The 26,533-nt window shown below is 49.1% G+C and overlaps 1 protein-coding gene across 1 annotated transcript; it reads right to left on the minus strand.

The window, feature by feature from the left end:
• On the minus strand, nucleotides 1-26,069 carry Gga2 (golgi-associated, gamma adaptin ear containing, ARF binding protein 2). The gene is made up of 16 exons (XM_013011676.1): nucleotides 25,991-26,069; nucleotides 24,502-24,577; nucleotides 22,339-22,437; nucleotides 20,472-20,595; nucleotides 19,699-19,802; nucleotides 18,470-18,550; nucleotides 17,328-17,465; nucleotides 13,127-13,208; nucleotides 10,251-10,376; nucleotides 8,413-8,535; nucleotides 8,143-8,171; nucleotides 7,732-7,847; nucleotides 6,736-6,893; nucleotides 3,209-3,378; nucleotides 1,870-1,980; nucleotides 1-1,554 (listed from the first exon to the last, which is right to left on the minus strand). Exons 3-16 carry the CDS (start codon nucleotides 22,420-22,422, stop codon nucleotides 1,444-1,446), a joined length of 1,557 nt encoding a protein of 518 aa, XP_012867130.1. The 5' UTR covers nucleotides 22,423-22,437; nucleotides 24,502-24,577; nucleotides 25,991-26,069; the 3' UTR covers nucleotides 1-1,443.
• Between the last annotated feature and the right edge of the window lie 464 nt (nucleotides 26,070-26,533).

Raw genomic sequence — 26,533 nt, forward strand, 5'->3', positions numbered from 1 at the left:
TTACACGAATCATTATCTGCTTTATAACGTTTCACACTGGCTTCAAAATCAGCATGCCTTGATTATCTTTACAGCCCCCACCCCCACCCATGACTGTGAGATTTCCAGCTGTATATAGAGGTAAATGATCAGAATGAAAGTATTGGATCTCATCAATAAGAACTCCAAAACAGCCTTGCAGTTTGAGGTAGAATCCTGTCCAGCCTCCCCCACTCCTCATCCCCCCTCCCCAACTCAGCGTCCTCCTCCCACTGATGCACTAAGTGGACTTGTTAAACATGAACATCATGTTCACAGCACACAGTAGGTATGTGTGAGCATAATCAGATTGGTACGCCTGAGTCTGCCCTTCAGATTCTAAAGCTCTCCTCTCCAGCTTTCTTCAGGGCTCCTTCAGAGGGCTCTTCAGTGCTCTGCTCTGGCTGAGATAGTTCCAAGTTTTCATCACTGCTCACCAGAAGACAGCTGTGGCCTGTCACCTCTCAGTGCCTTGGCACCACATCCACTTGACACCAAGAGGCCAGTTTGCTACGTGGTATTTATTCAATGACATTCTGGTTCAGTGACCACCTACATCATTGCTAATCTCTTCTGGTCACCTGCATACCTCAACTCTCCATCTGGGATTGAGAGGTCACCAAGCCAGGGCTGACCTGCCAGCTGGAGTCTCCGATGACTAAATGGGGTTCACATTAAAGAGCTCAAAGGGAGCTGGTGAAAGAAGAGGGTGAAGATGGACATGGGGGTCCTGAGTCAGGGCCCAGAGGCCTGAGCAAGGCCTGGGGTCAGCTTTGCCCTCTGTCTAGAGGCTCCATCTAAGGGCAATACTAAGGCACAGTGGTGAAGGACAGGACTGACCAACCAAATGTGGTTTCTGGTCTGGCAAGCAGCCTCCCGCCTGCAGACAGCTCAAGAGGCCAAGTATTCCAACTAGATCACTCCGAACACATGCAAGTGGCACACTGAAATGATGGAGACGAGGTCTTCCTTGGAAGAGAGTGCCTGGAGGCCCCTCTGCCCCAGGACCAACCAGGTCCCTCAGAAGGTCCCTGAGAACAGCAGCCTGGGAGCAACCAAGACTTTCAACGGCTGACAAGGCACAGATTGGGTAGATGAGAAGGTAACAATCCAGGAAGAAAGCTTTGGCAGAGACTGCAGTGCCCACCAACATGCGGAGACAAGACAGCTGTCAGCCCAAATGGTCATGTGAAATGCTTCCACATCTCCCATGCTGCCCCTACAAAACACACACACACACACGCACACACACACGCACACGCACACAGAGACACACACACAGTGTCTACAGAACAGGCCAGAGACTGGCATTCAGAGCCTGACATCAGGAGAGAACAGTTGGCACTCTGCACTAAAGCCCTGGGATGAGACCCAACAGTGAAAAGAACGGTGGCCCAAGTTGAAGTCAAAGGCCCATCTGGAAAGTTAGGCCGCGCCTAAGACAGCCAGGTCTGGAAAGTCTCTCACTTCTCCCACTTCGCTGAAGGGCTGTCCACCCTGGTTGAAGGTGAGTTTATACCGTAACCGGATGGGTTCCTGCAACAGAAGGGAGGGAAGATGTTAGATTCCAGGGGAGGAGGCTCTCAAAACTGTCCATGGACAGAGGCATACTGGCCTTGCCTCCTTGGGGCTGTCTACAGTTCTGAAGGGCTGGGACCCATTAGGAAGACAGGTGTCAGGCCGTTCCTGTCTCTCCCTCAGTTGGAAGCTATGATAACCCACCATATATCTTCTGGTAAGTCCCAAAGACAACCAGCCCCCAGCAACAGCCGTCCGATTCTCAGCATGGGAGTCATGTGAGCTCTTAGAGCCAGTCGCCCTTCCCCGGCTAAGGCCGCCACGAGCACGTACTTTATGTGGATTGTCGAGCAGCAGCATCTGGGAGATCACGGCTGGAGGCATCAAAGGGCTGAATGCAGGCAGCTTGGAGCTGGAGGCCGGCTGCAGCTTTACCCGCATGGACTGCCGGGGGAGAGGGGAAGACATAATCCACCACATACCTCACCCCCACACCCACCCCCCCCACAAGCTCCTGCCTCAGTGACAGCTCGGGTAGGCAGGAGCATGACTCCACCTCCCAGAGGAGATCAGGCATTTCGGGGGCCATGGGCGCCATCCAGTGGTGGAGCCCCATGGTGGTTCCTTCCAGGGGAGGGAGGAAAGGAGTCCTAACAGCCTTTCCTCCATTCACACATCTGAACCAGTGGCAAGAGCTGGCACCTGACAGGCCACATGAGAAGAGCAGCAGCTCAGTGTGCTGAAGTCGCTCTGTCTCTTACTAGCTCTTATGATCCTGAGTGAAACATTTAATTTCTGAACCTTCTGTATAAAACATTTAATAACTGCCAAAGACTGCCATTAAGGATTAAAGAATGCATGTCTTTCCTCTAGGATCTCTTCCCTTCAAGTGACACACCCCTTCAGGTGATGGTGGTATGGCTGACATCCTTTGAAAAGGGTGGACACATTGGCCAAGTCCTTCTACACCCAAGTCCAAGGTATACAAGTGCCATCAACGAGGCCAACCACAGCCTTGGCCTGAGGGGTCCTTATGCACACTTCAGGCCAGGTGACAGATAGGCTGTCACAGCCAGGCACCAGTGGCTCACACCTGCAATCCTAGCTACTAAGGAAGCTGAGATCTCAGGATTGTGGTTCAAAGCCAACCCAGGCAGCAAAGTCTGTGAATTAACCACCAGGAAACTGGAAGTGGTGCTATTGCTCAAGTGCTAGAGTGCTCGCCTTGAGCTGAAGAGCTGAGGGACAGCGCCCAGGCCCAGAGTTCAAGTCCCACGACTAACCAAAAAATAGAAAAAAGAGATAGGCTGTAACACTATGGGGAATCTCCTGAACTCCTCTGATCCTCCTGTCTCATGTTCATGTACCACCAACCTGACTTAAAGTTTTAGTGATGAAATGGGCTTAGGACCATGTAAGCCTGAACCTGCTGGCAGTCACTTTCCTGCTAGGTGTACACAGTATGAGATCAGTGCCAAGAAGGAGTCAAGAGATGGAAAGAGCCTCAAGAGCCACTGAAAACCCTGCCTGGATGCGCTCGCAGCTGAGGCCAAATAGCCAATACAATTACAATTCCCATCTGACGTTCCACAAGTTAGTGTGAAGATTCTCATTCCCAATGATGATGGGCATGACTGGAAACGCCACAGGAGCTGGCCAGCAGAGGACTCACCTTGGGCACAGCCACCTGAAACATGATGTCCCAGACAGGCTGCGTGGCAGTGCTCATCATAGTCAGCAGTAAGACCTGCACCTCCGGATGGCCCGGGGCTCCGGTCTGGGAGAAGTGCAGCAGAATGCGGAAGCCATTGCGGTCATATACGATAACCGGGGGCAGGCTGCCTGGAGACAAGGATCCAAACACAAGGGTTGGTTCGGCTGCACTATGTTGTCCTAGGCCTTCCCAACTACCTGCCCCCAACATCAACAGTTTTTGAAGAGAGGTAAGATTATGGTTAAAATAATGCACAAACACTTTAGAAAATAGAGAATATTAAAAGGAATTTTAAAAAAAAAACCTTTGGCTGGGAGTGTGGCTTAGTGGTAGAGTGCTTGCCTAGCATGCATGAAGCCCTGGGTTCAATTCCTGAGTATCACATACACAGAAAAAGCTGGAAGTGGCACTGTGGCTCAAGTGGTAGAGTGCTACTTGCTAGCCTTGAGCAAAAGAAGCTCAGGGACAGTGCCTAGGCCCTGAGTTCAAGCCCCACAACTGGAAAAAAAAAAGACTTTACAAATGGGCTTGTTTTATTCTCTCATATTACTTCCACATACTCACACCCACCTTTATATTTACTTTTATAAAATTGTAAAGAAGCTGAGCACTCCTGGCTCAGGCCTGTAATCCTAGCTACTCAGGAGGTTGAGATCTGAGAACGCTGTTCAAAGCCAGCCTGGATAGGAAAGTCTGTGAAATTCTTTTCTTTTTTTTTTTCTTTTTTGGTCGGTCATGGGACCATGTAAGCTACAGCACCACTTCCAGTTTTCTGGTGGTTTATTGGAGATAAGAGTCTCAGTCTTTCCTGCCTGGGCTGGCTTTGAACCATGATCCTCAGATCTCAGCCTCCTGAGTAGCTAGGATTACAGGCGTGAGCCACCAGCGCCCAGCTGTGAAACTCTTTTTTTTTTGGGGGGGGGGGCGGTTGTGGGGCCTGAATTCTGGGCCTGGGCGCTGTCCGTCAGCTCTTCATCTCAAGGCAAGCGCTCTACCACTGAGCCACCTTCCCAGCCCCTGGCTGTGAAACTCTTATCTCCAATTAACCACCAGAAAACTGGAAGTGGTGCCTAGCCTTAAGCTGAAGAGCTCAGGGACAGCGCCCAAGCCCAGCGTTCAAGCAAGCCCCACAACAACAAAACCCAAACTGTAAAGCAAGTTTCAAATCAATAGGCTTAATGAAATTCCAATGGAAAATATTAAAAGATGTTTTAACTTACCTAAGAAGTGACTATAACATTAATTTGAGGAGAATAATAGCTGGTATTTAAATAAAAATATTATAATAAAACCCCTATTTTCTAGAATGTACACTAATTTTTTTTTTTTTTTGGTTGGTCGTGGGGCTTGAGCTCTGGGCTTGGGCACTGTCCCTGTGCTCTTCAGCTTAAGGCAAATATCTACCGCTTGAGCCACAGCACCACTTCCGGTTTTCTAGTTGTTTATTGGAGTCTCACGAACTTTCCTGCCCGGGCTGGCTTTGAACGGCTCGGCTCTCAGCCTCCTGAGTAGCGAGGATTATAGGCTTGAGCCACCAGCACCAGCATTAATTTTTTTTTTAATTTTAAAATTTTCTGGTCCTGAAGCTTGAAATCAGGGCCTGGACACTGTCCCTTTTGCTCAAGGCTAGTGTTTTACCACTTGAGCCACAAATCCAGTTCTGGCTTTTTTCTTGGAGGGAGGGAGTGCTTTAATTGGAGATAAGAATCTCATGGACTTTCCTGCCTGGGCTGGCTTTGAACCATGATCCTCAGATCTCAACTTCCTGAGTAGCTAAAATTACAGGTGTAGGGCACTGATGCCCAGCTAATATACTAATCTTTAATGAAACCAACAAAAGAAGAACAGGCACATTTGTATTAGCAAATGCTTGGAGATAAAATTGCAATTCAAATAAAGTGACATAAAAACAGAGCATGCAGCAGGTGTGGTTGTGCATGTCTGTAATCCCAAGCTACTTGAGTGTCTGAGGTAGGAAGATCAGGCGTATAACTGGTCCTGCCCCTCCCCCTAATAAATGCACAGAGCATGAGAAATCAACCCAAATATGGAACTTAACATGAGAATAAATACTTGATAAATCAGTGGCTGACTCAACACATAGCACAAAGATGATTGCCCAACCATATGGAAAAATCTACCAGCCAAAGGCCACTTATCAAACTGTATAAGGTAGCCAGGTGCCAGTGGCTCACTGGCTGGGCCTTTCACTGTTCTTCTGGAGCAGAGGTAATACCCACTTTTTTTTTTTTTTTTTGGTCCGGTCGTGGGGCCTGAACTCTGGGCCTGGGCGCTGTCCCTCAGCTCTTCAGCTCAAGGCTACCACTCTACCACTTGAGCCACAGCGCCACTTTGGCTTTTTTCTTTTTGCTTATGTGGTGCTGAGAAATCAAACCCAGGGCCTCATGCATGCAAGGCAAGCGATCTACCACTGAGCCACCTTCCCAGCCCCTAATACCCACTTTTATGAATGTCAAATCCCTCTTCCTTTTTTTTGTCAGTCATAGGGTTTGAACTCAGGGCCTCCATCTCTGAGCTTTTTTGCTCAAGGCTGGCACTGTACCACTTGAGCCACAGCTTTACTTCTGACTTTTTAGTGGTTAATTAGAGTTAAGAGTCTCAAGGACTTTCCTGTCTGGGCTGGATTTGAATCGTGCTCCTCCAATCTCAGCCTCCTGAAATTACAGGGCCCTCCAGGATTACAGATGTGTCTGGCTCCTCCTCTTCTTTGCTGGCCACATAAAACATCTTTCTTTTTGTTTTTGTTGGTCATGGGGCCTGAACTCTGGGCCTGGGCGCTGTCCCTCAGCTCTTCAGCTCAAGGCTAGCACTCTACCACTTGAGCCACAATGTCACTTCCAGCTTTTTCTGCTTATGTGGTGCATGCAAGGCAAGCCCTCTACCACTGAGCCACATTCCCAGCCTAAAACATCCCTTCTTGAATCCCCAAGAGTGAACATCATGTTCCTAAGCACACTTCATCAGAGCTGGGCCCAGTGGCTCACATCTGTCACTGTAGCTACTCTACGCAGAGTTCAAGGCGAACTGAAGCAACAAGTTCATGAGGCCTCAGCTCAATCAGGACCTATTCCTGTTATCCTTGCTATGCTTGCAGCATGAATAGGAGGATTGCAGCCCAGATTGGCCTTAGAAAAAACAAAGAACCTATCTGAATAATGAAAGGAAAAAAGTCTGGCTGTATGGTTCAAGTGATAGAGTACCAACCCTGAAAACTCAAGACCAGAGTCCTAACCCCAATACTTACAAAATACATATACATACATACATAGACATATAGATATGTATAATTTCTATCTATTAAATATCTACATAAATGTGTGTGCGTGTGAGAGAGAGACAGAGAGAGACAAGGAAGTCTCCATTTATCCTCTGCCCCTGGCAAGCTGACTAACCCTCTTCCCTACAATGAAGAGGAAGCCCAGGAGGCTACCAGCAAGAAGAAAAGCAGAAACAACCATACTTACTGGGCTTCACAGACTCCAAAGGGACAAACACCTGAGCTAGAGGTGTGTTCTGTGATGCTGGGGAAGACGCCAGGGAGCCAGCCTCCCACGACCAGCCTGGGGAGGACTTGGTACCTGGTGGCACTTCCTTTGGAATACTTTTCTGTGGCACATAATTCCTACAGAGAGACATACAAATAAAACAAAACTCAAGACTAGTCAAACCTTCGAAGAATCCCAGGAATCCATGATTTGGCTCTCTGAAAAACTAGGTGAGGAAGGGAAATACATACTCGATACACACGGAAGGAATGACGGACCACTACACACAGCCAATGACTTGGAGCCAGTAAGGATGGGGCACACGGAGGCCCAAAGATGACCCATGATATGAAAAGAGACAGGCTGGCCGGGCACCAGTGGCTCACGCCTGTCATCCTAGCTACTCAGGAGGCTGAGATCTGAGGATCACGGTTCAAAACCAGCCCGGGAAGGAAAGTCTGTGAGACTCTTATCTACAATAAACCACTCAGAAAACCAGAAGTGGTGCTGTGGCTCAAGTGATGGAGTGCTCCCCTTGAGCTGAAGAGCTAAGGGATAGCACCCAGGCCCCACAACTGACAAAAAGAAAAGAGAGACAGAGAGAGACAGGCTGGATGGAACGCACTTTCTAATTACCAGCTACAATAATGCACTAACTTCTATATTATACACAACACACACAAAGCAGAGACAAGTGCTACATTGTTTTTACAGATTAGCCCTTAGGACCTCCTGTTATATTTCTATATATATTGTATATTATATTTATATATTATTCCCCTAGTCTTTATGGAACTCCTTCAGGACACCCCAGCCAGAGCATTAGGCTGGAAGGAGAACAGGAAATGGGGAAGTGGCACACTGCGGCTGAATAGCAAGAGGACGCTGATCCATGGCTGCTGGCTCCCAGCACCACCCCAGGCCCTACAGCACGTGCCGAAGCCTGACGCTTTCACTTCCCATACCCAGACTCACAGGGACCCTGGAGACAGCTGTGGCGAGAGGAGATCCAGCAAGTTCCTGTCTCCAGAAGGGCTCTGCATGCCGCCTTCTTGGGGATTCTTTTCCTTGCAGCAACTCTGACCAGCAACCTGTATGAGGCAAGGGGGAGAAGCAACACAGGTGCTACAAGCCCTAGTTTCATGGGTGCCTGGAGCGGAAGAGAGAGGGCAGAGCAGAGGACTTCCGAAGAAGGCCCCCCTTTCTTCAGGAAGGGGGCAGGAGAGGTTTGCTGCAGACTGGGTGAAGAAGAGCTCTGGGCCACCAAACCCACCGGCTGTTCCTAAAGGTCCCTTGGGATCCAGCCAACACCCCTCCCCTGGGGCAGGTGTATTGGAAACCCTTCCTGCCCTCTCTCAGGGCTAGTAAGAGCACATCCTTCCTTACCTTACTCAGAACAGGAGCATCACTGATCCCTGTAAGAGAGAAGCAAGAGTGAGGGAGGCACTCGCTAACCACCAGACACGAGACCAATGGCACAGCTGCCCTCCCTGGACATGGAGAAAGTCTACACAAACCTAATGTGTGCACAGTCACCAGACCCCGCAAACCTGAAGGGACTTTTCTGAACTATATACATTGAACCCCTCAAAAGCACGGCTTTGCTCCCCACTCTCTACTCAGCACCACTCTGCTCACCCTCAATGGCTGTCTCACCTAAGGCTGCCAGGTCCTGATGAAGCAGAGATGGCGTCACAGGCCCAGCCTGCCCAGATGCACTGTGCATGTCCAGGTCGATCAGGGGGCAGTTCTTGCTACAGCCTGTGGGATTCTGAAACACTAGAAATAAAGACAGACAAGGTTAGAAGGCTCAGCCAGGGGTGAGAGTCCAGGCTCTGCTGAAATCCAACCAGCATTCTGCAATGTTCCCTGAATCTGAAGACATCAGACCTCAACCCTCAAGCACCTCCCACTGCAGCGGAGCATCTGGACAGAGCCAGGACTAGAGTTGGGACCAGAGGATGGCCTTCCTGGCCAAGACTACATTGTTCTCCCAGGGGCCCATGAGCCTAGGCCTCAGCAGATTAGGTTTCTTCTTCAACTTGAAGGCCTTTAGAGGTTTGTGACCAGATAGGATCAGGTCACCTGCACATATCCCAGGCCTAGCTTAGTAGGGGCTACAAAGATATCATACCAAGCTCAATGCAGGCTGCTAGGCCAAGCTCCAAGCAATCTCCCCCCCACTCCCACCTTGGCAGTTCTGGGGCTTCAACTCAGGACCTCACAGTTCCTAGGCAGGCATTTTACCACTAAAGCCACGCCCACAGCCTTTTTTATTTTTTGCCAGTCATGGGGCCTGAACTCTGGGCCTGGGTGCTGTCCCTCAGCTCTTCAGCTCAAGGCTAGTGCTCTACCACTTGAGCCACAGCACCACATCCGCCTTTTTCTGCTTATGTGGTGCTGAGGAATCAAACCCAGGGCCTCATGCATGCAAGGCAAGCACTCTACCACTGAGCCACTTCCCCAGCCCCAGCCCACAGCCTTTTTGTGCTTAGTTATTTTTCAAGTGAGGTCTTGAACTTTTGCCTGGGTGTGGCCTTAAGGACCATGATCTCCCTACCCCTGATTATAAGTGTGACCCATCATGCTTGGCCTGCCAAACAGCCCCAGTCCAGAAATATTGCAATGTAAATGACTTTTCTTTTTCTTTTTTGTCAGTCATGGGACTTGAACTCTAGGCCTAGGCTCTGTCCCAGGACAGATAAGAGTCTCGCCAGGGCTGGGAAGGTGGCTCAGTGGTAGAGTGCTTGCCTTGCATGCATGAGCTGGTGGCTCACGCCTTTAATCCTAGCTACTCAGGAGGCTGAGATCTGAGGATAGTGGTTCAAAGCCAGCCCATGAAGGAAAGTCCCTGAAACTCTTATCTCCAATAAACCTCCAGAAAACCAGAAGTGGCACTATGGCTCAAGTGGTAGAGCACTAGCCTACTACTTGAAGAGCTAAGAAGCCGAGGGACAGCGCCCTGGCCTAGAGTTCAAGCCCCATGACTGCCCCCCCCCCCGCCCAAAAAAAGTTTCACAGACTTTCCTTCCCCGGGCTGACTTTGAACCATGATCCTCAGATCTCAGCCTCTTGAGTCGCTAGGATTATAGGCATGAGTCACCAGCACCCAGCTGCCTTTTATTTCTTTATTGATTGCATTACTGGCATAAACCCTAGGGCCTTGTGCTAGGCTAGGGCCTTGTGCTAGGCAAGTGTTGAGCCACCAAAGACTATTTCTGGGATTTGTAGCTCTGGTAAGTGAGCACTTAGGAGAAGATGCAAATCTGGGCCCGGCACAGCCTCTGCCTGTGTGTGTGATCACAGCGGGGGCCCAGCCAGGCAGTGAGCAAGTGGATGCTCTTGTGGTGCAGGAGAGGAAAGAGAGGAAAGGGGACAGAGACAGGACCTTTTTCTGTGCCATATCCTCCCACCCCCCACCCCCCACCCCCCTCACCCCCAACACACATACACTTCTTTCCCAAGCAGAAGACAGAGAAGTTCCTGGCAATTACCTCTAGAGACAGGAATGTCTCCCACTGAGCTAGTCACTGTGTTCCCAAAGGTGACTCGGCCCTCCATCACCTGTTTGTACAGCAGAACTCCCTGGGTGAGGAGGTCGTTGGCCTGGAGAATCTCCGCTGAAGGAATAAGAGAATGAGAACCCTGAGCGAGCAGCCCTCATGAGCCGAGCCTCTGATCCTAGCTACTCAGGAAACTGAGATATCTGAGGATCCCAGTTTGAAGCCAGTCCAGGCAGGAAAGTCTCTGAAACTCTTATTTCCATATATCCACTAAAAAGCTGAACGTAAAGCTGTGGCCCAAGTACATGAGTGCTAGCCTTCAGCAAGAAAGCTCAGGGACAGCACCTAGGCCCTGAGTTCAAGACCCAGTATGGGCATACACAGTGAAATAAGCAGTCTTCACACACCAGGCTGAGCACACTCAAACCCCAGCACTTCACCACTCAATCCTGAGTCTCTCTTTGCTCTCAACAGAGAAAACAAATACTCCACCATGTTCACACCACTATCATGTTGCTGACATGTACTCTCAAAATGCTGCTCTTTGAGGAACTAAAAGGAACACTTTAATTTTAGTCTAAAACTAAAATCCAATCCCCGCATGCAGGAGGCTGAGGCAGCAGAAATGTTTCAGCCTATGTAGGAACCTGTTTGAGAACCAAACAAACCAAAAGAGCCATCTTGTCAATGTGGATGCAACTATGAAGAGAGTTCTGAGGGCAGTTTGGAATACAAATCAGCTTTCGAGCCCAGCAGTTCCATAGGAGTATAAATATAGAGTTAGTTCTTCCCGTGAAAACTTGGCATCCAAATTGTAATGTGCTTAAACATAATCTGCACACTTGGATTTCGAAACTGCCTGAGCATTTGTGACATGGTCCAGCGACCTACAATGGAGTCTCTCCTATAAGACGGATAGAACAACATTCACAGGCCAAAGCACCATACACTACTTCTAAGGAGTAGGTTAGTGCTAATCCTGACGCTGACCTTCATGTCCCCAAATGTTTAGCTGCTAAAGGAGGCTCCAAATTGCCAATGAGGCAGAATTGAGTAGCAAGAGACTTTATTTGGCATGTCTCTGCCTACTTAGGCTTAACACTAAAACTCACTGCAATCACCAAGAAAATAAGGGATTGCACAAGAATTACATCACAAAAGCAGGTAACCTCCTATGTACAATGCACCTCCTGAACATCATTTGCAATATATTCTTTGGTTTGGTTTTTTGTTGTTCATTTGTTTTTTTGTTTGTTTTGGTCGTGGGGCTTGAACTCTGGGCCTAGGTGCTGTCCCTCAGCTCTTCAGCACAAGGCTAACGTTCTACTACTTGTGCCACAGCACCACTTCTGGTTTCTGGTGGCTTATTGGAGATAAGAGTCTCACAAGCCGGGCACCGGTGTCTCACGCCTGTAATCCCAGCTACTCAGGAGGCTGAGATCTGAGGCTCAGGGTTCAAAGCCATCCCGGGCAGGAAAGTCCATGAGACTGTTATCTCCAATAAACCACTAGAAAACTAGAAGTGGTGCTGTGGCTCAAGCAGTAGCACACTTGCCTTGAGCTGAAGAGCATAGGGACAGCGCCCAAACTGAGTTCAAGCCCCATGACAGACCAAAAAAAAAGTCTCACAGACTTTCCTGCCTGGGCTGGCTTTGAACCTCAATCCTCAGATCTCAGCCTCCTGAGTAGCTAGGATTACAGGCGTGAGCAACCAGCGCCTGGATTTCATTTGTTTTCTTTTTCTGTGCCTATTCTAGAGCTTGAACTCAAGGCTCAGGTCCTAGCCTGGTTTTCTTGCTCACAGCTGGTGCTCAACCACCTGAGCCATGCTTCTAGTCTGGCATTTTACTAGTTAATTAGAGATGGGAGTCTTCCTAACTTTTCTCCAGGGCTGGCTTTAAACCATGACTATCCCAAGGAATACAGGTGTGAACCACAGGCATCTGGGGCTTTTTTTTTTTTTGCTAGGTTTCACTATGTAACTAACCTAAGCTGGCCTTAACTCTCAATCTTCTTGCCTCCACCTCTTGAGTGCTAGGATAACAGACCTGGGACAATATACCTGCCTTTTTTTTTTGTCCGTCATAGGGCTTGAACTCAGGGCTTGGATGCTTTTTTGCTCAAGGTTAATAGTGCTCTACCACTTTGAGCCACAGCTCCACTTCTGGTTTTCTGGTGGTTTATTGGAGATAAGAGTCTCATGGACTTTCCTGCCCAGGCTGGCTTTGACCCATAATCCTCCTAAGTAGCTAGGATTACAGCAAGAGCCACTGGCACAAGCCACCAGCACCGGGCTTTCTTGTTTGCTTAGCTGAGGCAAAACCTAATCAAGTCCCAAATGAGAAATGTAAGAAGTAAAACAGAAATGGAGGGACAGAGGGTGAACAAATGTAGCAGTAGTACACACTAGACACTATGTTGAAAATGAACTATATAACTTGTGGGTGGGGACTGGAGAGAAAAACTTGAAGAAAGCAAGGGAAGGAATATTGTCCAAAAAGAAATGTATTCTTTACATGATTTATGTAATTATATGTATATAATTACAATAACGATAAAAAAATTTCAAAAAATAAGAATACACACATTCAACAGGTTTGCAAACAGCAAAACTGAAGGAGATCCAGAGAACTTTCCTAGGGATCAGTTTGTTTTGTACTGCTTCTCAATGCTCTGTGAGGCTGCTCAAACACCTAATTCCAAGTAAGCTCTCTCCCTTTTCTAACCTTTCAGATCTGTTCTTTGTTTAAGCCTAGATTCCTCTGGAAGTCACACTTTCCCAGCCCAACTGCTGCAACAGGACCCAGAGGCTCTTCATCTTGCTGCTGGCCCTGCAGCTGTTTAGCGCTTGGGGAAACAGCCCTTACCGAGCGCATCGTCGTCATCTGTGGTGTCACTGGCCAGCCGGAATAGGGTGGGCCGCAGCTTCTCACATCTTTCATACACGACCTGGAAAAACACAGCCTGATTTGCACAGTCCTAGGCCCCCACATAAGATCCTAAACCCCACCACTCAAACAAGCAGCAGTCCTGATGCAGGGTAGATTCTTCAGGCTGATCCAGATTCATGACAACAGGTATAAAGTAAGATGTTTCACAAAGTCTAGGCTTGTTGTGTATGATGTGTGCATGTGCGCACGTTGTGTGTGTGTGTGTGTGTATGTGTGTGTGTGTGTGTACCAGGACTTGAACTCAAGGCTTCACACTTTCTTTTAGCTTTGGCACTCAAGCCTGGCACTCTTACCACTTGAACCATACCTCCACTTCCAGCTTTTTGGTGCTTAAGCTGGTGCTTAATTGGAGATAAATGTCTCAAGGATTTTCTGCCTGGGCTGGCTTTGAATTGAGACAATCAGATCTCAGCTTCCTGCTTTTTTATTTTTATTTTTTGTCGGTTGTGGGGTTTGAACTCTGGACCTAGGTGCTGTCCCTCAGCTCTTTAGTTAGCTCCAGGCAAGCACTCTACCACTTTGAGCCACAAGGCCACTTCTGGTTTCTGGAGGTTAATTTGGAGATAAGAATCTCATGGACTGGGGGAGGGGGGGGGTTAGCAGGGAGGATGGGATGGGAAGGGGAAACAAAGGAGGAAGCTACAATGCTTGATAAGAAATGTACTCATTATCTTGCCCATGTAATTGGAACCCCTCTGTACAGTATTTTCACAATTAAAAAAAAAAAAAAAAAGAATCTCACGGACTTTCTTGCCCATGCTGGCTTTGAAACTTGATCCTCAGCTCTCAGCCTCCTGAATCTCAGCCACCAGCACATGGCCCTGCTGATTTTTTAAGAAGTAGATAAGCAGAGCACTGATGGTTCACACCTGTAATCCTAGCTGCTCAGGACACTAAGATCAAAGGATTGTGGTCAAAGGACTGTATTGCCCAGCCTAGGCAGTGCATTAAGGTCTGAGAGATTCCATCTCTAATTTATCAGCAAACTGTCAGACTGGAGGTGTGGCTCAAGGGGTAGGGTACCAGCTGTGAGTGGAAAAAGCCAAGCAAGAACTCAAAGGCCCAAGTAAAAACCCCAGTACTAGCAAAAAAAAAAAAAAGTTTAAGTTAGGAAATACCGTATGGCTTCCTAAGGCTGGAAGAGCTTTAACAGTGGATGAATCCTCCCTGCTTTACCACTGCTTGAGAACTTCCCATTTCAAGTGTTTTGTGACTATCTCAATCCCTTAACAACACACACTGTTTCATGGCCTCTTAGGAGGAGTAAAAGCTCCACACAGCTTCACTCTGCTCCCCTCCTTCAAGGAGCTCAAGAACTAAGGTGACCTGCAGGCCTTCCCTGCCTGCTGCCTCTCTCTGGGCCCTTTGCTGGGAGGGGAACTGTCCTGCACTGACCTTCCTGATGTGACCTCACTGTGGGAGGAGATGGGTCCTGCGATGTCTGCTGGACAGAGCTCAGAAATCTGACCCTTTCCCTGCCACCCAGACCAGGGCTAGTGTGAGGTTCTCCCACTGTACCCAATCCAGTCATGGCTAGGATCTGGGGCAGATGCACAAAGCAAGCTGGCACCATGAATTCCCCTCAGGAGTTCATAATTGGGAGACTGTAGTTCGCTTCTACCAATATTGTAAAATGGACAGCCAAACAAAGGGCCTGGAAGGCCATCTTTCCTAGAAGTCAGCCTGCAGGGGATGCTGTAAAGCCCTAAAGACCAGGAGAATGGTCACCTCAGCCACTACCTCACTATGAAACCAGCTGCTGGCTTCTTCCATAGAACAGGGCATCAGCAAGAAAAGGAGAAAAAAAATAAGCTAAACTTCACTAAAATTTGTGGGTGTGTGTATACGCGCGTGCGCATGTACTTTAAAACATGCAATTGCTTGGCACTAGTGGCTCATGGCTGTGATCCTGGATACTCAGAAAGCTGAGATCTGAGGATCATAGTTCAAAGTCACCCTTGGCAGGAAAGTCATGAGACTCTTATCTCCAATTAACCACTGAAAAGCCAAAACTGGAGCTGTGGCTCAAGTGGTAGAGCACTAGACTTGAGCACAAAAGTTCAGGGACAGCACCCAGGCCCTGAATTCAAACCCCAAGACCAGCATCAAAAAAATAAATTAATAAAATAAAATTCATGCCAGCATGATGACTCACATCTTCAATTACAGCTATTCGGAGGGCAGAGATCAGAAGGATTGCAGTTTGAGGCTAAGAATGGCAAGACCTCATCTTAACCAATAAGCTGGATGTGGTAGGTGCATGCTGGTGGTCCCAGGTACTGGGCAGTATAGGTAGGAGGACTGCCATCTGAGGCTGGCCCCACGCAAAAACTCAAGACTATCTGAAAAATAAGCCAGAAAAGGTTGGAGGTGTAGTTCAAGTGTGCCTAGCAAACAGGAGACCCTAGATTCAAACCTCATTACTGCAAAAACAAAACAAACAAAAATGCATGTAATACAAAAATGAAGACAAGGGCTGGGAAGGTGGCTCAATGGTAGAGTGCTTACCTTGCATGCATGAAGCCCTAGGTTCAATTCCTCAGCACCACATAAGCAGAAGAAGCTAGAAATGATATTGTGGCTCAAGTGGTAGAGCACTAGCCTTGATCTGAAGAGCTAAGGGACAGCACCCCGGCCCAGAGGCCCCATGACCAACCAAAAAAAAAAAAAAAAGACAAAAAGATCTGTGCAGAAAAGATATACAAATGGCTAAAAAGCCCATCCAAGGGCTGGGAATGTGCTTAGTGGTACAGTGCTCGCCTAGAATGCATGAAGCCCTAGGTTCAATTCCTCAGTACCACATAAACAGCAAGGCCAGAAGTAGTGCTGTGGCTGAAGGGAAGAGTGCTAACCTTGAGCAAAAGCTCAGGGACAATGCCCAGACCCTGAGTTCAAGCCCTACAACTGGCAAAAAAAAAAAAAGAAAAGCCCATCCATCATAGTTACTCAGGCATGAGTTAGTGACCTATGTGTGTGATCCTAGCTACTCAAGAGGCCAACACCAAGGCTTTGAAGTTAGACCACGGGGAATAGTATACAAGACATTCATTTCCAATGAACCATAAAAATAGAACACTCAGTGGCTCAAGTGGTAAAGTACCAGCTGTAAGGCAGAGTGCAATACCTTGAGTTCAAGCCCTAGTACTGACACCCAAACTATATAAAAAACAAATTAATTAATTAAAAAAATAAAAGATGCTCAGCATAGCCATCAGGGAGGTACAGAAAGCCGTCACTTCACACTAGGGTAGCCATAATAAAAGACAGGGCCGGTTAATGGTGGCTCATGCCTGTGCTCTTAGTTACTCAAGAGACTTAGATTCCAGTTCAAAGCCAGCCAGGAAAGCTCATGAGATTCCATCTACAATGAACTAGCAAAATGTCAGACTGGTGATATGGCTCAAGGGGTGAAGTGGCAGCCCTGAGCAAGAAAGCTGAGCAAAAGTGTTAAATCCTGAGTTCAAACCCCAGTATCGGGGCTGGGAAGGTGGCTCAGTGGTAGAGCGCTTGCCTTGCATGCATGAGGCCCTGGATTCGATTCCTCAGCATCACATAAGCAAAAAGAAAAAAAGCCAGAAGTGGTGCTGTGGCTTAAGTGGTAAAGCGCTAGCCTTGAGCTGAAGAGCTGAGGGACAGCACCCAGGCCGAGTTCAGGCCCCACAACTGGACCCCCCAAAAAAAGTTAAATCTTGGCTCCGAATATGGCAAATCACACAGGTAGGTGCTACCCAGGAGAACCACAGAGTTGGTTCTCATGGCATTCTGCGCATCACTCCTTAGGGCCACTTAATCCACACTCACCCAAAAGATGGAAACCACCAGTAACCACAAGCAGATGCACGCACGCGTACACACACACACACACACACACACACACCGCACGCACATCAGTCAGGAAAAAGTAGCAAGGATATACTCTACCTACATGAGTCTAGCCAGAATTGAAAATAAATCAGTATCTGCTAAGGGATGAGGAGCCGGGGGAGGAAGGGATTGAGGAAATTGGGAGGTGATAGCCACATTTCCCATCTTCGTGTGATGATGAGCACAGGGCCAAGCACATGAATGTCATATTTAGGAGAGGCAAAGCCCCAGGGCTGGGGTCCTGCCAGGGTACCTGCAGGGCTTCCTGGTCTGGTGGGGCCTGGCCCGGCCTGCGGTACGTGCTCAGCATCTCCCGCAGCACTTTCACATGGCTTCGGACCTCCTCCACCGCACTCACCCTCTTGGACACTTTCTCTGATTTTTCTTGCTCCTTTAGGAAGAAAGAAGAGGATGCAAGTGAGAGCCAACGCCAAGATGATGCCTGAATATGAAATAGGAAGGGAGCTCCAGAAGTCCCTGGGCAGGACGGGGTGGGGGAGGGGGAGGAGTGGTGACTACAGCATGGGAGTCCTGAGACTCACGCCTTTCTATCTCAGACCATCTATAAGAACCGACCGCACCATGTACTGGTGGCTCACGCCTTTAATCCTAGCTATTGAAAAGTTTGAGATCTGAGGATCATGACCCAAAGCCAGCTGGGGCAGCAAAGTCTGTGATTTTTTTTTTATCTCCCATTAATCACCCCAAAATTGGAAGTGGAATTGTGGCTACAAGTGGTAGAGTGTTAGCAAAAACAGTGAGCTTAAAAATGCTCAGGGACGGAAGTGGCGCTGTAGCTCAAGTGGTAGAGCGCTCGCCTTGAGCTGAAGAGCTGAGGGACAGCGCCCAGGTCCAGAGTTCAAGCCCCACGACCGACAAAAAAAAAAAAAAAATTTGGACTGGGAAGGTGGCTCAGTGGTAGAGCGCTTGCCTTGCATGCCTGAGGCCCTGGGTTCGATTCCTCAGCACCATATAAGCAGAAAAAGCCGGAAGTGGCACTATGGCTCAAGTGGTAGAGCGCTAGCCTTGAGCTGAAGAGCCAAGGGACAGCACCCAGGCCCAGAGTTCAGGCCCCCACAACCGGCAAAAAAAAAAAAAAAAATGCTCAGGGACAGCACCCAGACCCTAAGTTCAAGCCCCAACTGACAACAACAACAAAAATCTCAAACTTGGCCACCACCACCATCAATGGGACAGAAGAGGGATCACAGAATGCATTGAGCATGTAGATAAAGGAGCTGAAGTCACAGCAGAATGATTGCTTCCTCAAGTCACCAACTTGCCGCCCTTCAGGGACACAAGGCTCCCTCTCACTCAGATCGGAGCTAGGCCATCCTCCCACCCTCTGATATGCCACCCCCACCCCGCCCCCTGCCTAGGGAACTGAGTGCCCACCTCCTTGACCAGATGCTTAATAAGCCGGTTCGCAGCCTGGAGGTCCTCAGGGTGGCTGCTCTTGAGAAGTCTTGTCAGCAGCTGAATAGAACAAAAGGGAGTAAAGCATGGAGGTCCAGTGGAATTGGCACCAACACTGCCCTGCAACAATCTGTGTGTGCTACCATACAAAGCTGACACAGTGACACGAGGACGGGCAGGGCCCAGGGCCAATCCCGAAATACCACTAGCTATCATGGGGTGGGACATGGGAGGACAAAATGCCCTAGGGACATCTGGGCACCCTTCCAGATTGCAACAGCTGATAGGGAGGTTCTACTGGCTGCTAGTGGTAGAGGCCAGAGCAGCTGGCACAGAGCACTCTAAAGGCCAAGTGTGGAGCTGAGCAGGAGCTCAGGAGGAGAACGCAGGCCTGACATACACAAAGCCCGTGATCTATGATGGAATAGACTCTGATGGTCCTCTTTGTCACTATGTCCCAAGGCCTGGCCAGGCAGCTGGCACAAAGGCCCCTCAACATGAGCTGGGAGGACTGGAGGAAGAGCTACAGGAACACAGCTTCTACCATTCTTTGAGATCACGCCACACTGTCTACAAATGTCACATCCCAGCAGAAGAGGAGCTGGTATGGAAGACAACCCAGACCCCAGACCAGCCTTGCTTGCTGTGCACACAGCAGCCAGAGGGCACGCTGAGTGGGTGCAGCTGGAAGGAGCGCCTACCTCTGTCCTAACAGAGCCCCCAATCTGCAGTCACCAAAACGTAATGACTGTGAGGGGCAAAGGACTGTGCCTGGGTCCTGGCCTAGGATGTAAGCACCTTCTCCTGCCAATGGCTGAGGACCAGCCATCTTGGGAGGCCTTGGAGGAGAGGACAGGGGTGGGTCAGGACAATGGCACTAAAATGATCTGCAGCCACACACTGCCCTTTCCTTTCCAGTGCTGCCCCAAGTCCCAGGCCCACACTTCACCCTCCCCTCATGCTGTCCTCTGGAGCCTTCTTTCCCCAGGAATACTTGTTCAAACACGGGGAGGGACAGAGAGAAGCATTTTCATCTGGTCCATCCATGGACACACCGGACCTTCTGCTACCTCATATCTAAGAGTCTGCTCCGGGGCATGGGGCTCACCCCTCCATCTTCCCACAGTCTACACTCATGCTCACAGACCAGAGAGCATCTGAGGAGATTTCCCAAGAAAGGCACCAAGGCCAAGGGAGGAGTGCCTTACCTTGGACTTCTCTTCATCAGCATCAAAGATGGAGCTCTTGGGCCAGGGGGAAGGTGGAGGCAAGATATTATCCATAGGCAGTTTAGGGTCTTGCTTTATGATTCCTAAAATATGCAATGCACAAGGTTCAGACATGGACACAGTGCCTCCTGACTTCAGTGTGATCCAGAACAAAGTCCAAGTAGTCCTGGCTCCTGATACACTAGGAAATAAATCCATGGCCTGCTTAGTAGATCTTTGCCAGTCTGCTCAAGGCCTGAGCTCCATCCCCAGCACCTGCCCAGAATAAAATACTTCTAGCAAGAAAGAAACATCATTCCCCAGGCAGGAAGCATGTCCTGACTGAGGCCGGACTGATAACAGCCCACATAAGCCCCTGGGACCCATGGCCAGTCAGGGATGGAGATGGAATCAAAACAGACTGCCCTCGGCTTCCTGAGGCTAATATTGGAGGGCAAGAGCAGAGAGAAAAGGCGCCTCTCCTGAGCACAGGGCAGCAAGAAGGAGAGCAGGGACTCAGAAAAACTCCAGTAAGTCAGTCCCTAACCCAAACACTAGTGATCACTAGAGAAATCTGAAGGCTGCTGGCACTGTGGAAGTTCAGGGCAACAGCATCTATAACAGCCTACCCTCTGTCCATCAGAAGGAAGCGTGGCCTATGTCCAGGGCTACAGGCCTGTGACATCAGTTCCACTGTCCTACACAAAAATGGTCCTTTTCCACATATAAAGCCTACAAAGAGTAGGCAGATGGCCTTGGGGACACAACCCAACCTTGCTTCTTCAGCATCTGATAGGCATCTCGGATCTTGATGTCCTCAGGGAACCAGACAGTCCAACTGAAGAGGATCTCGATGACGCGAGCTTTCACTTTCTCGGTGGCCCAGGCGCCCAGGTACTGAGGAGGAAGGAGCAAGCGGAAGGGTCTGAGACTACCTGGCCATCACTCCAGAGGTACTGCTTAGGCCCAGAGCATGAGAGCCCGTCTACAACACTGCCATAGTCATTCTTTGACTACATAGAGAATTCTTTACAAGCTCAGATCTTTGTCCCTCTTCCTGGCACAGACTCTAAGAATAACCTGTGGAATTTCCTCAGTGATAATGGTGTTTTGTTATTTCAAAGAAGTTTCCCGTGGGCTACAGCAGAGTTTACAGTAATGACTATTGATGGAGTGCTTCAATTGTCTCCAGGGAGTCTGGTTACCCACCAAAGACTAGCCACATAATTAGAGAGATAGAATTTTCTGCCTCATTCCTTGGCCTTTGTGTGTTGTGTGTGTGTGTGCGTGTGTGTGTGCGCGCATGCACATGCATGAATGCACTCACAGGGGAAGGGCGGGGGGGTTGAGCGCACATGCGCGTGCACTGGGGACAGCATTCCAGCGGGCAGCCAGGGACTTCCTCAGTATGACAGGTCTGGAGAGCTTACTGATAGTGAGCTACTGCCACCCCAGGAGGACACAGGCTCCAAGTGGATGCAGGGTGTCCTCTGCCCACACCAAGCCCAGCTTGAGGATCACTTCTATTCATACACTTTATGATGAAGCACTAATAAAAACAGAGTGCCATTGGGTGATGGTGGCTCACACCTGTAATCCTAGCTACTCAGGAGGCTGAAATCTGAGGATCTTGGCTGGAAGCCAGCCTGGGCAGGAAAATCTATGAGACTCTTATTTCCAATTAAGCACCAGAAACAAAAATCAGAAGTGCTGCTGTGATTCAAGTGGTATACTATTGGACTTGAGTAAAAGAGCTCAAGGATAGTGTCCATGGCCTGAGTTCAAAGCTGCTCCAGGACTAGCAAAAGAGAAAAAGAAAGAAAGAAAGAAAGAAAAAAAGAAAGAAAGAAAGAAAAAGAAAGAAAGAAAGAAAGGAAGGAAGGAAGGAAGGAAGGAAGGAAGGAAGGAAGGGAAAGAGAGAAAGAGAAAGAAGGAAGGAAGGAAGGAAGGAAGGAAAGAAGGAAAAGAAAAGAAAAAAAGCAGAATGCCTTCCTGTGAGCTGTGTGTGGCTCTAGTGAACTGCACCCCCTAGGGGGGGAGGTAGTAGTGAGCAGTGCACACAAGTGCCTGCTGACTTGATGCCAAAGCTCAGGGCTGACACCTGAAGCACGGGGAGGTGGGAGTGAGCTCTTCATGTGCAGGGTGTATGAACAACATGCAACCCCACACGGGGCCAGAAGTCAATTGAAATGGACCAGAGAATTGCTGGCTCCAGAGAAAAAGGGCTGAGCTGATGGGTAAGTGGGAATGGGCGTGGCGACGCTGACACGTGAAGGAGGAGCTGTGTAGAGGATGAGGCCGGAGGCAATTGGACACTCAATCATACCCAAGCTCAGAGGAACTTTGGGCCTCCAGGCTGGAGCAGCTCACCTCCTGTAGGCCACATGACCCCAAAAGAGGTGGCCATTTTCAAGGAGGAAATGTGGAAATGCTAACTAATGAGGGGTGGGGGTCAGCTGACAAGCTGGACTGTCACCCCACACCTGGCAGAGGAAACAGCACACCTGTGCTGGACCTCTTCCAGCAGCAACCGGGAGGCACTGCGCGTGCGTGAGCCTGCCCTGCTCTGTGAGGCGACAGGACCTTGAAGGTGGAGGGGGGCAAGTGAAATGGGGGCAAGACCAAGCCCTAGGTACTCACCTTTGGGGACAACACTTTGATCAGCTCATTCAGGAAGCGGAACTTGGCCACCTCACTGTGGAACTTCTCCCCGCAGTGGTTCATGCACGTCTCCAGCACCTGCGCACATGGGTCCCCAGTCAGAGAAAGCCAGCAGCTCCAGGACTCACCTTGAGCTGAGCACTGGGTGACATCCGGTACAGCTCACTCCTCTGAGAGCCCACCACAGCCCTCCCACACCCTGCAAGCCCACCATGCTGCTAGTGCTTTGAAGAAAGGAAACACTTTCAGATCAAGAGGAAAATGGCACCTATATGAGTCCAGGAAGTAGCTTGTGGGGATGGGGAAAGTGTACTCTGAAGCTATCTCACTGTGAAGAGGACTTTTGAGCAGGTGACCAGGGTCTGAGAATCATGCTCTTCCCTGAGGTGGACACCCAGGCATTCCCCCCAAGAGGTTCCTCCAAGTACTCAAAAGCAAGCTGATCCTATAACTGACCTCTCTGGTTCTTCAAAATGTTCAGCTTGGGTTTTGTTTTTTGTTTTCTTCCCTTTGTGCATCACCAAGGCTTGGCCTCAGGTCATTGTTTCTTAGCTTTTTTTTTTTTTTGGTAGGTCTTGGGCCTGAACTCTGGGCCTGGGCGCTGTCCCTGGGCTCTTCAGCTCAAGCTCTACCACTTGAGCCACAGTGCCCCTTCCAGCTTTTTCTGCTTATTTGGTGCTGAGGAATCAAACCCAGGACCTCATGCATGCAAGGCAAACACTCTACCACTGAGCCACCTTCCCAGCCCTCTTAACTTTTGGGGGTTTTTGTCGTTGTTGCTGTTGTTTTTTGTTAAGTCATAGGGCCTGAACTCTGGGCCTAGGCACTGTCCCTCAGATCTTCAGCTCAAGCTCTACCAATTGAACCATAGCACCACTTCCAGCTTTTTCTGCTTATGTGGTGCTGAGGAATCAAACCCAGGGCCTCTTGCATGCAAGGCAAGCACTCTACCACTAAGCTACCTTCCCAGCCCTTAATTGGGCCAGGCACTGGTGGCTCATGCCTATAATCCTAGCAACTCAGGAGGCTGGGATCTGATGATCCAGGTTCAAAGCCAGCCAGGCAGGAAAGTCTGTACAACTCTTTTTTTTTTTTGGTCGGTCGTGGGGCTTGAACTCTGGGCCTGGGCGCTGTCTCTCAGCTTTTCAGCTCAAGGCTAGCGCTCTACCACTTGAGCTACAGTGCCACTTCTGGTTTTCTGGTGGTTTATTGGAGTTAGGAGTCTCACGGTCTTCCTGCCCAGGCTGGCTTTGAACCAAGATCCTCAGATCTCAGCCTCCTGAGTAGCTAGGATTACAGGCATGAGCCACCAGCGCCCGGCTTGTACAACTCTTATCTCCAATTAACCACCAGAAAAACAGAATTGGCATTGTGGCTCAAACTGGCAAAGTGCTAGCCTTGAGCAAAAAGGCTCAGGGACAGTGCCAGACCCTGAGTTGAAGCCCCAAGACAGACCAAAAACAAACAAAAAGCCTCCACAAAAAAAACAACCACCACAAAGGTATTAATTGGCTTTGTTTCTAATTCTAGAATTGGCCAGCGCTTTATTTCACAAAGCAAAATAATAGGTCCTGTGTACAACACTGGGCCCAGAGCCAGGCTTGGTACTGCAGCTGCTGCCCTCTGCAGGCAGGACAAGGCCTCACCCAGCCGCTTTGCTCATTTCTGTTACTTGCTACTTGCCAGCCCTCACAGAGGAAGGACAAGCAGGGAGGCTCACACCTATAATCCTAGCTACTCAGGAGGCTGAGATCTGAGGATCAAGGTTCAAAGCCAGCCCGGGCAGGAAAGTCTGTGAACTCTTATCTCCAATGAACCACCAGAAAACCGGAAGTGGCACCATGGCTCAAGTGGTAGAGCGCTCGCCTTGAGCTGAAGAGCTGAGGGACAGCACCCAGACCCAGATGGTTCAAGCCCCATGATCAACCAAAAAAAAAATTCTCAGTGCTCCTTGCTAGAAACAGATCTGGGAAGGACATTGTGATCCAGAGCTCATTCCTGCCTGCTGCTGCTGGAGGCCTGTGAAGCAGAAGTGCTCAGATGCCACACAGGGGTAGCACATAGAGGCCTGGGGCAGACGCAAAGATCCTCTTTCTAACACTGGGACAGAAAAGGCTGAGGCTGAGGAGCACGCCCACTCACCGTCAAGGCATACAGAGCTTCCTTCTCTTGTGGAGACTGGATCTTGTGGGCCAGCAGCCAGGGTGCATGGGTTGGCCTATGGGGAAGAAAAGGCATGTGGTAGGGAACACTAACTAGTTTGGCTGCATGTGCAGGAGCTGTTATCCCAAAGCAGAGGGACCATGCTGTAGGACCTCGCCCCATCCCCTGGGTCAGGGACCCACTCTCACCCACTTGTGCTGTGACCCTTCCAGATTAAGTCCCCTTTCTGCCAGGCCTCCCCTCAGTCACCCGAGAACTCCAGGTCACCGTCAGGCCCACAACCACCACAGTACCCTCTGTTCCACCATTAACTGCTCTGTAAACAGTAGAACAGCAAGTGTCAACAGAGGGAGGCCACATTCCAGGACAGACAGGCACCTTGGGTGAGTGACAACTCCTCAAAAGCTACCAAGGGGTTTTGGAAACAAACTCAAGAAAAACCTCACCCTGGGCTGGGCTGGGCTGGGCTGGGCTAAAGCTGAGTCTGAGTGGTGGAGTGAATAATTCGCATGCATGAGGCCTTGGGTTCAATAAATAAATATTAATAGTTGCAAAAAAAAAAAAAGTACTTTTTAAAAAAGCAAAGGGAAGCCAGACACCAGTGGCTCATACATAGAATCTTAGCTACTGAAGAGGCTGAGTTATGAAGAGCACAAGCACAGATCAAAGCCAGCTGAGACAAGAGAATCCCAATTAACCACCAAAAAAGCCTAAGTGGCCAGGCGCTGGTGGCTCACGCTTGTCATCCTAGCTACTCAGGAGGCTGAGATCTGAGGATGGAGGTTCAAAGCCAGCCCAGACAGGAAAGTCCGTGACACTTTTATCTCCAATACACCACTCAGAAAACCAGAAGTGGTGTTGTGTCTCAAGTGGTAGAGCGCTAGCCCTTGAGCTGAAGAGCTGAGAGACAGCGCCCAGGCCCAGAGTTCAAGCCCCAAGACCAACAACAACAAAAGCTTAAGTTGTTCCAGTGATAGAGCACAAGCTTTAGGGCAAAAAACTCAGAGACAGCACCCAGGCCCTGAGTTCAACTCCAAGACAGGCCAAAAAAAAAAAAAAAAAGCAACATGAATTTGCTGACTTTAAAAACATACCGTGATGACCATGATAATGACAATTTGCCTTGTGAAGGTTAAAATGTGCTTGTGACTTTAACTAAGTATGACTATTTCACAATACTGTGAAATATGTGAAACTTATGTAATCACTTAATCTCAATTTTAAAAAAAGAAAAGTGAGAGAAGGAATGTTGTCAGACACCTCGTATTCATTCATATACTGTTCTGTAGAATGGGAACTTCTTTGTACAAGTACTTAAAGATAATACTAATTAAAAATGTTAAAAAGAAAAACACTGTGAAGGGAAGAAAGAATGAAGAAAATCTCAAATGTGTAACAGTTGGTCCCAAGAGACCCAGGCCTGTGCTCAGCGTGGGTGACAGTCGGTCACGCCTGTGAGTGACCTTACCCATTGGGGTCGATGTTCACTTGCTCACAGAAATTCTGGATAGCTGACCAATCCTGTTCCAAGGCACTTGGGTCTGTGGCTTTATCTATCAAGCAAATAAAATAATCAATGTAAACAAAGTTATCACCATAACTGTGGGGATCAAGAGCTGTGGCATTACCCTTGGAGGGGACTGGAGTGGGCAGAGACCAACAAGGGTGGAAGCAGGCCAAGTGTGCGCATGAGCAAATAAGCCCACAGGCCGTGACCCAAAAGTGGCCCCATTTCCATGTGGAGGCCAGAACTACCATGTGGTCAGTGAGAGCCAGTGGCTGGGAAGTTGCTTTAAGTCGCCTAGCTGCATCACAAGAAGAAAGCACCTACTACAAAAAGGCTGCCTCAGTCCTGCCCTTTCCTACAACTTCCCCCACTGATCACCTTCCAGGCTATCCAGCGTCTCCAGTGAAGTCTCTGCTGGTCCCAAGAGAAAGGCTCTTTCAGGTTAGAAATTTGAGGGTAACACAGGGATTTTGGTTTTGTTTTGTTCTTTTACTTGATGTCAGG

Source organism: Dipodomys ordii, unplaced genomic scaffold, assembly GCF_000151885.1.
Source record: "Dipodomys ordii isolate 6190 unplaced genomic scaffold, Dord_2.0 Scaffold14, whole genome shotgun sequence".
Taxonomy (NCBI): domain Eukaryota; kingdom Metazoa; phylum Chordata; class Mammalia; order Rodentia; family Heteromyidae; genus Dipodomys; species Dipodomys ordii.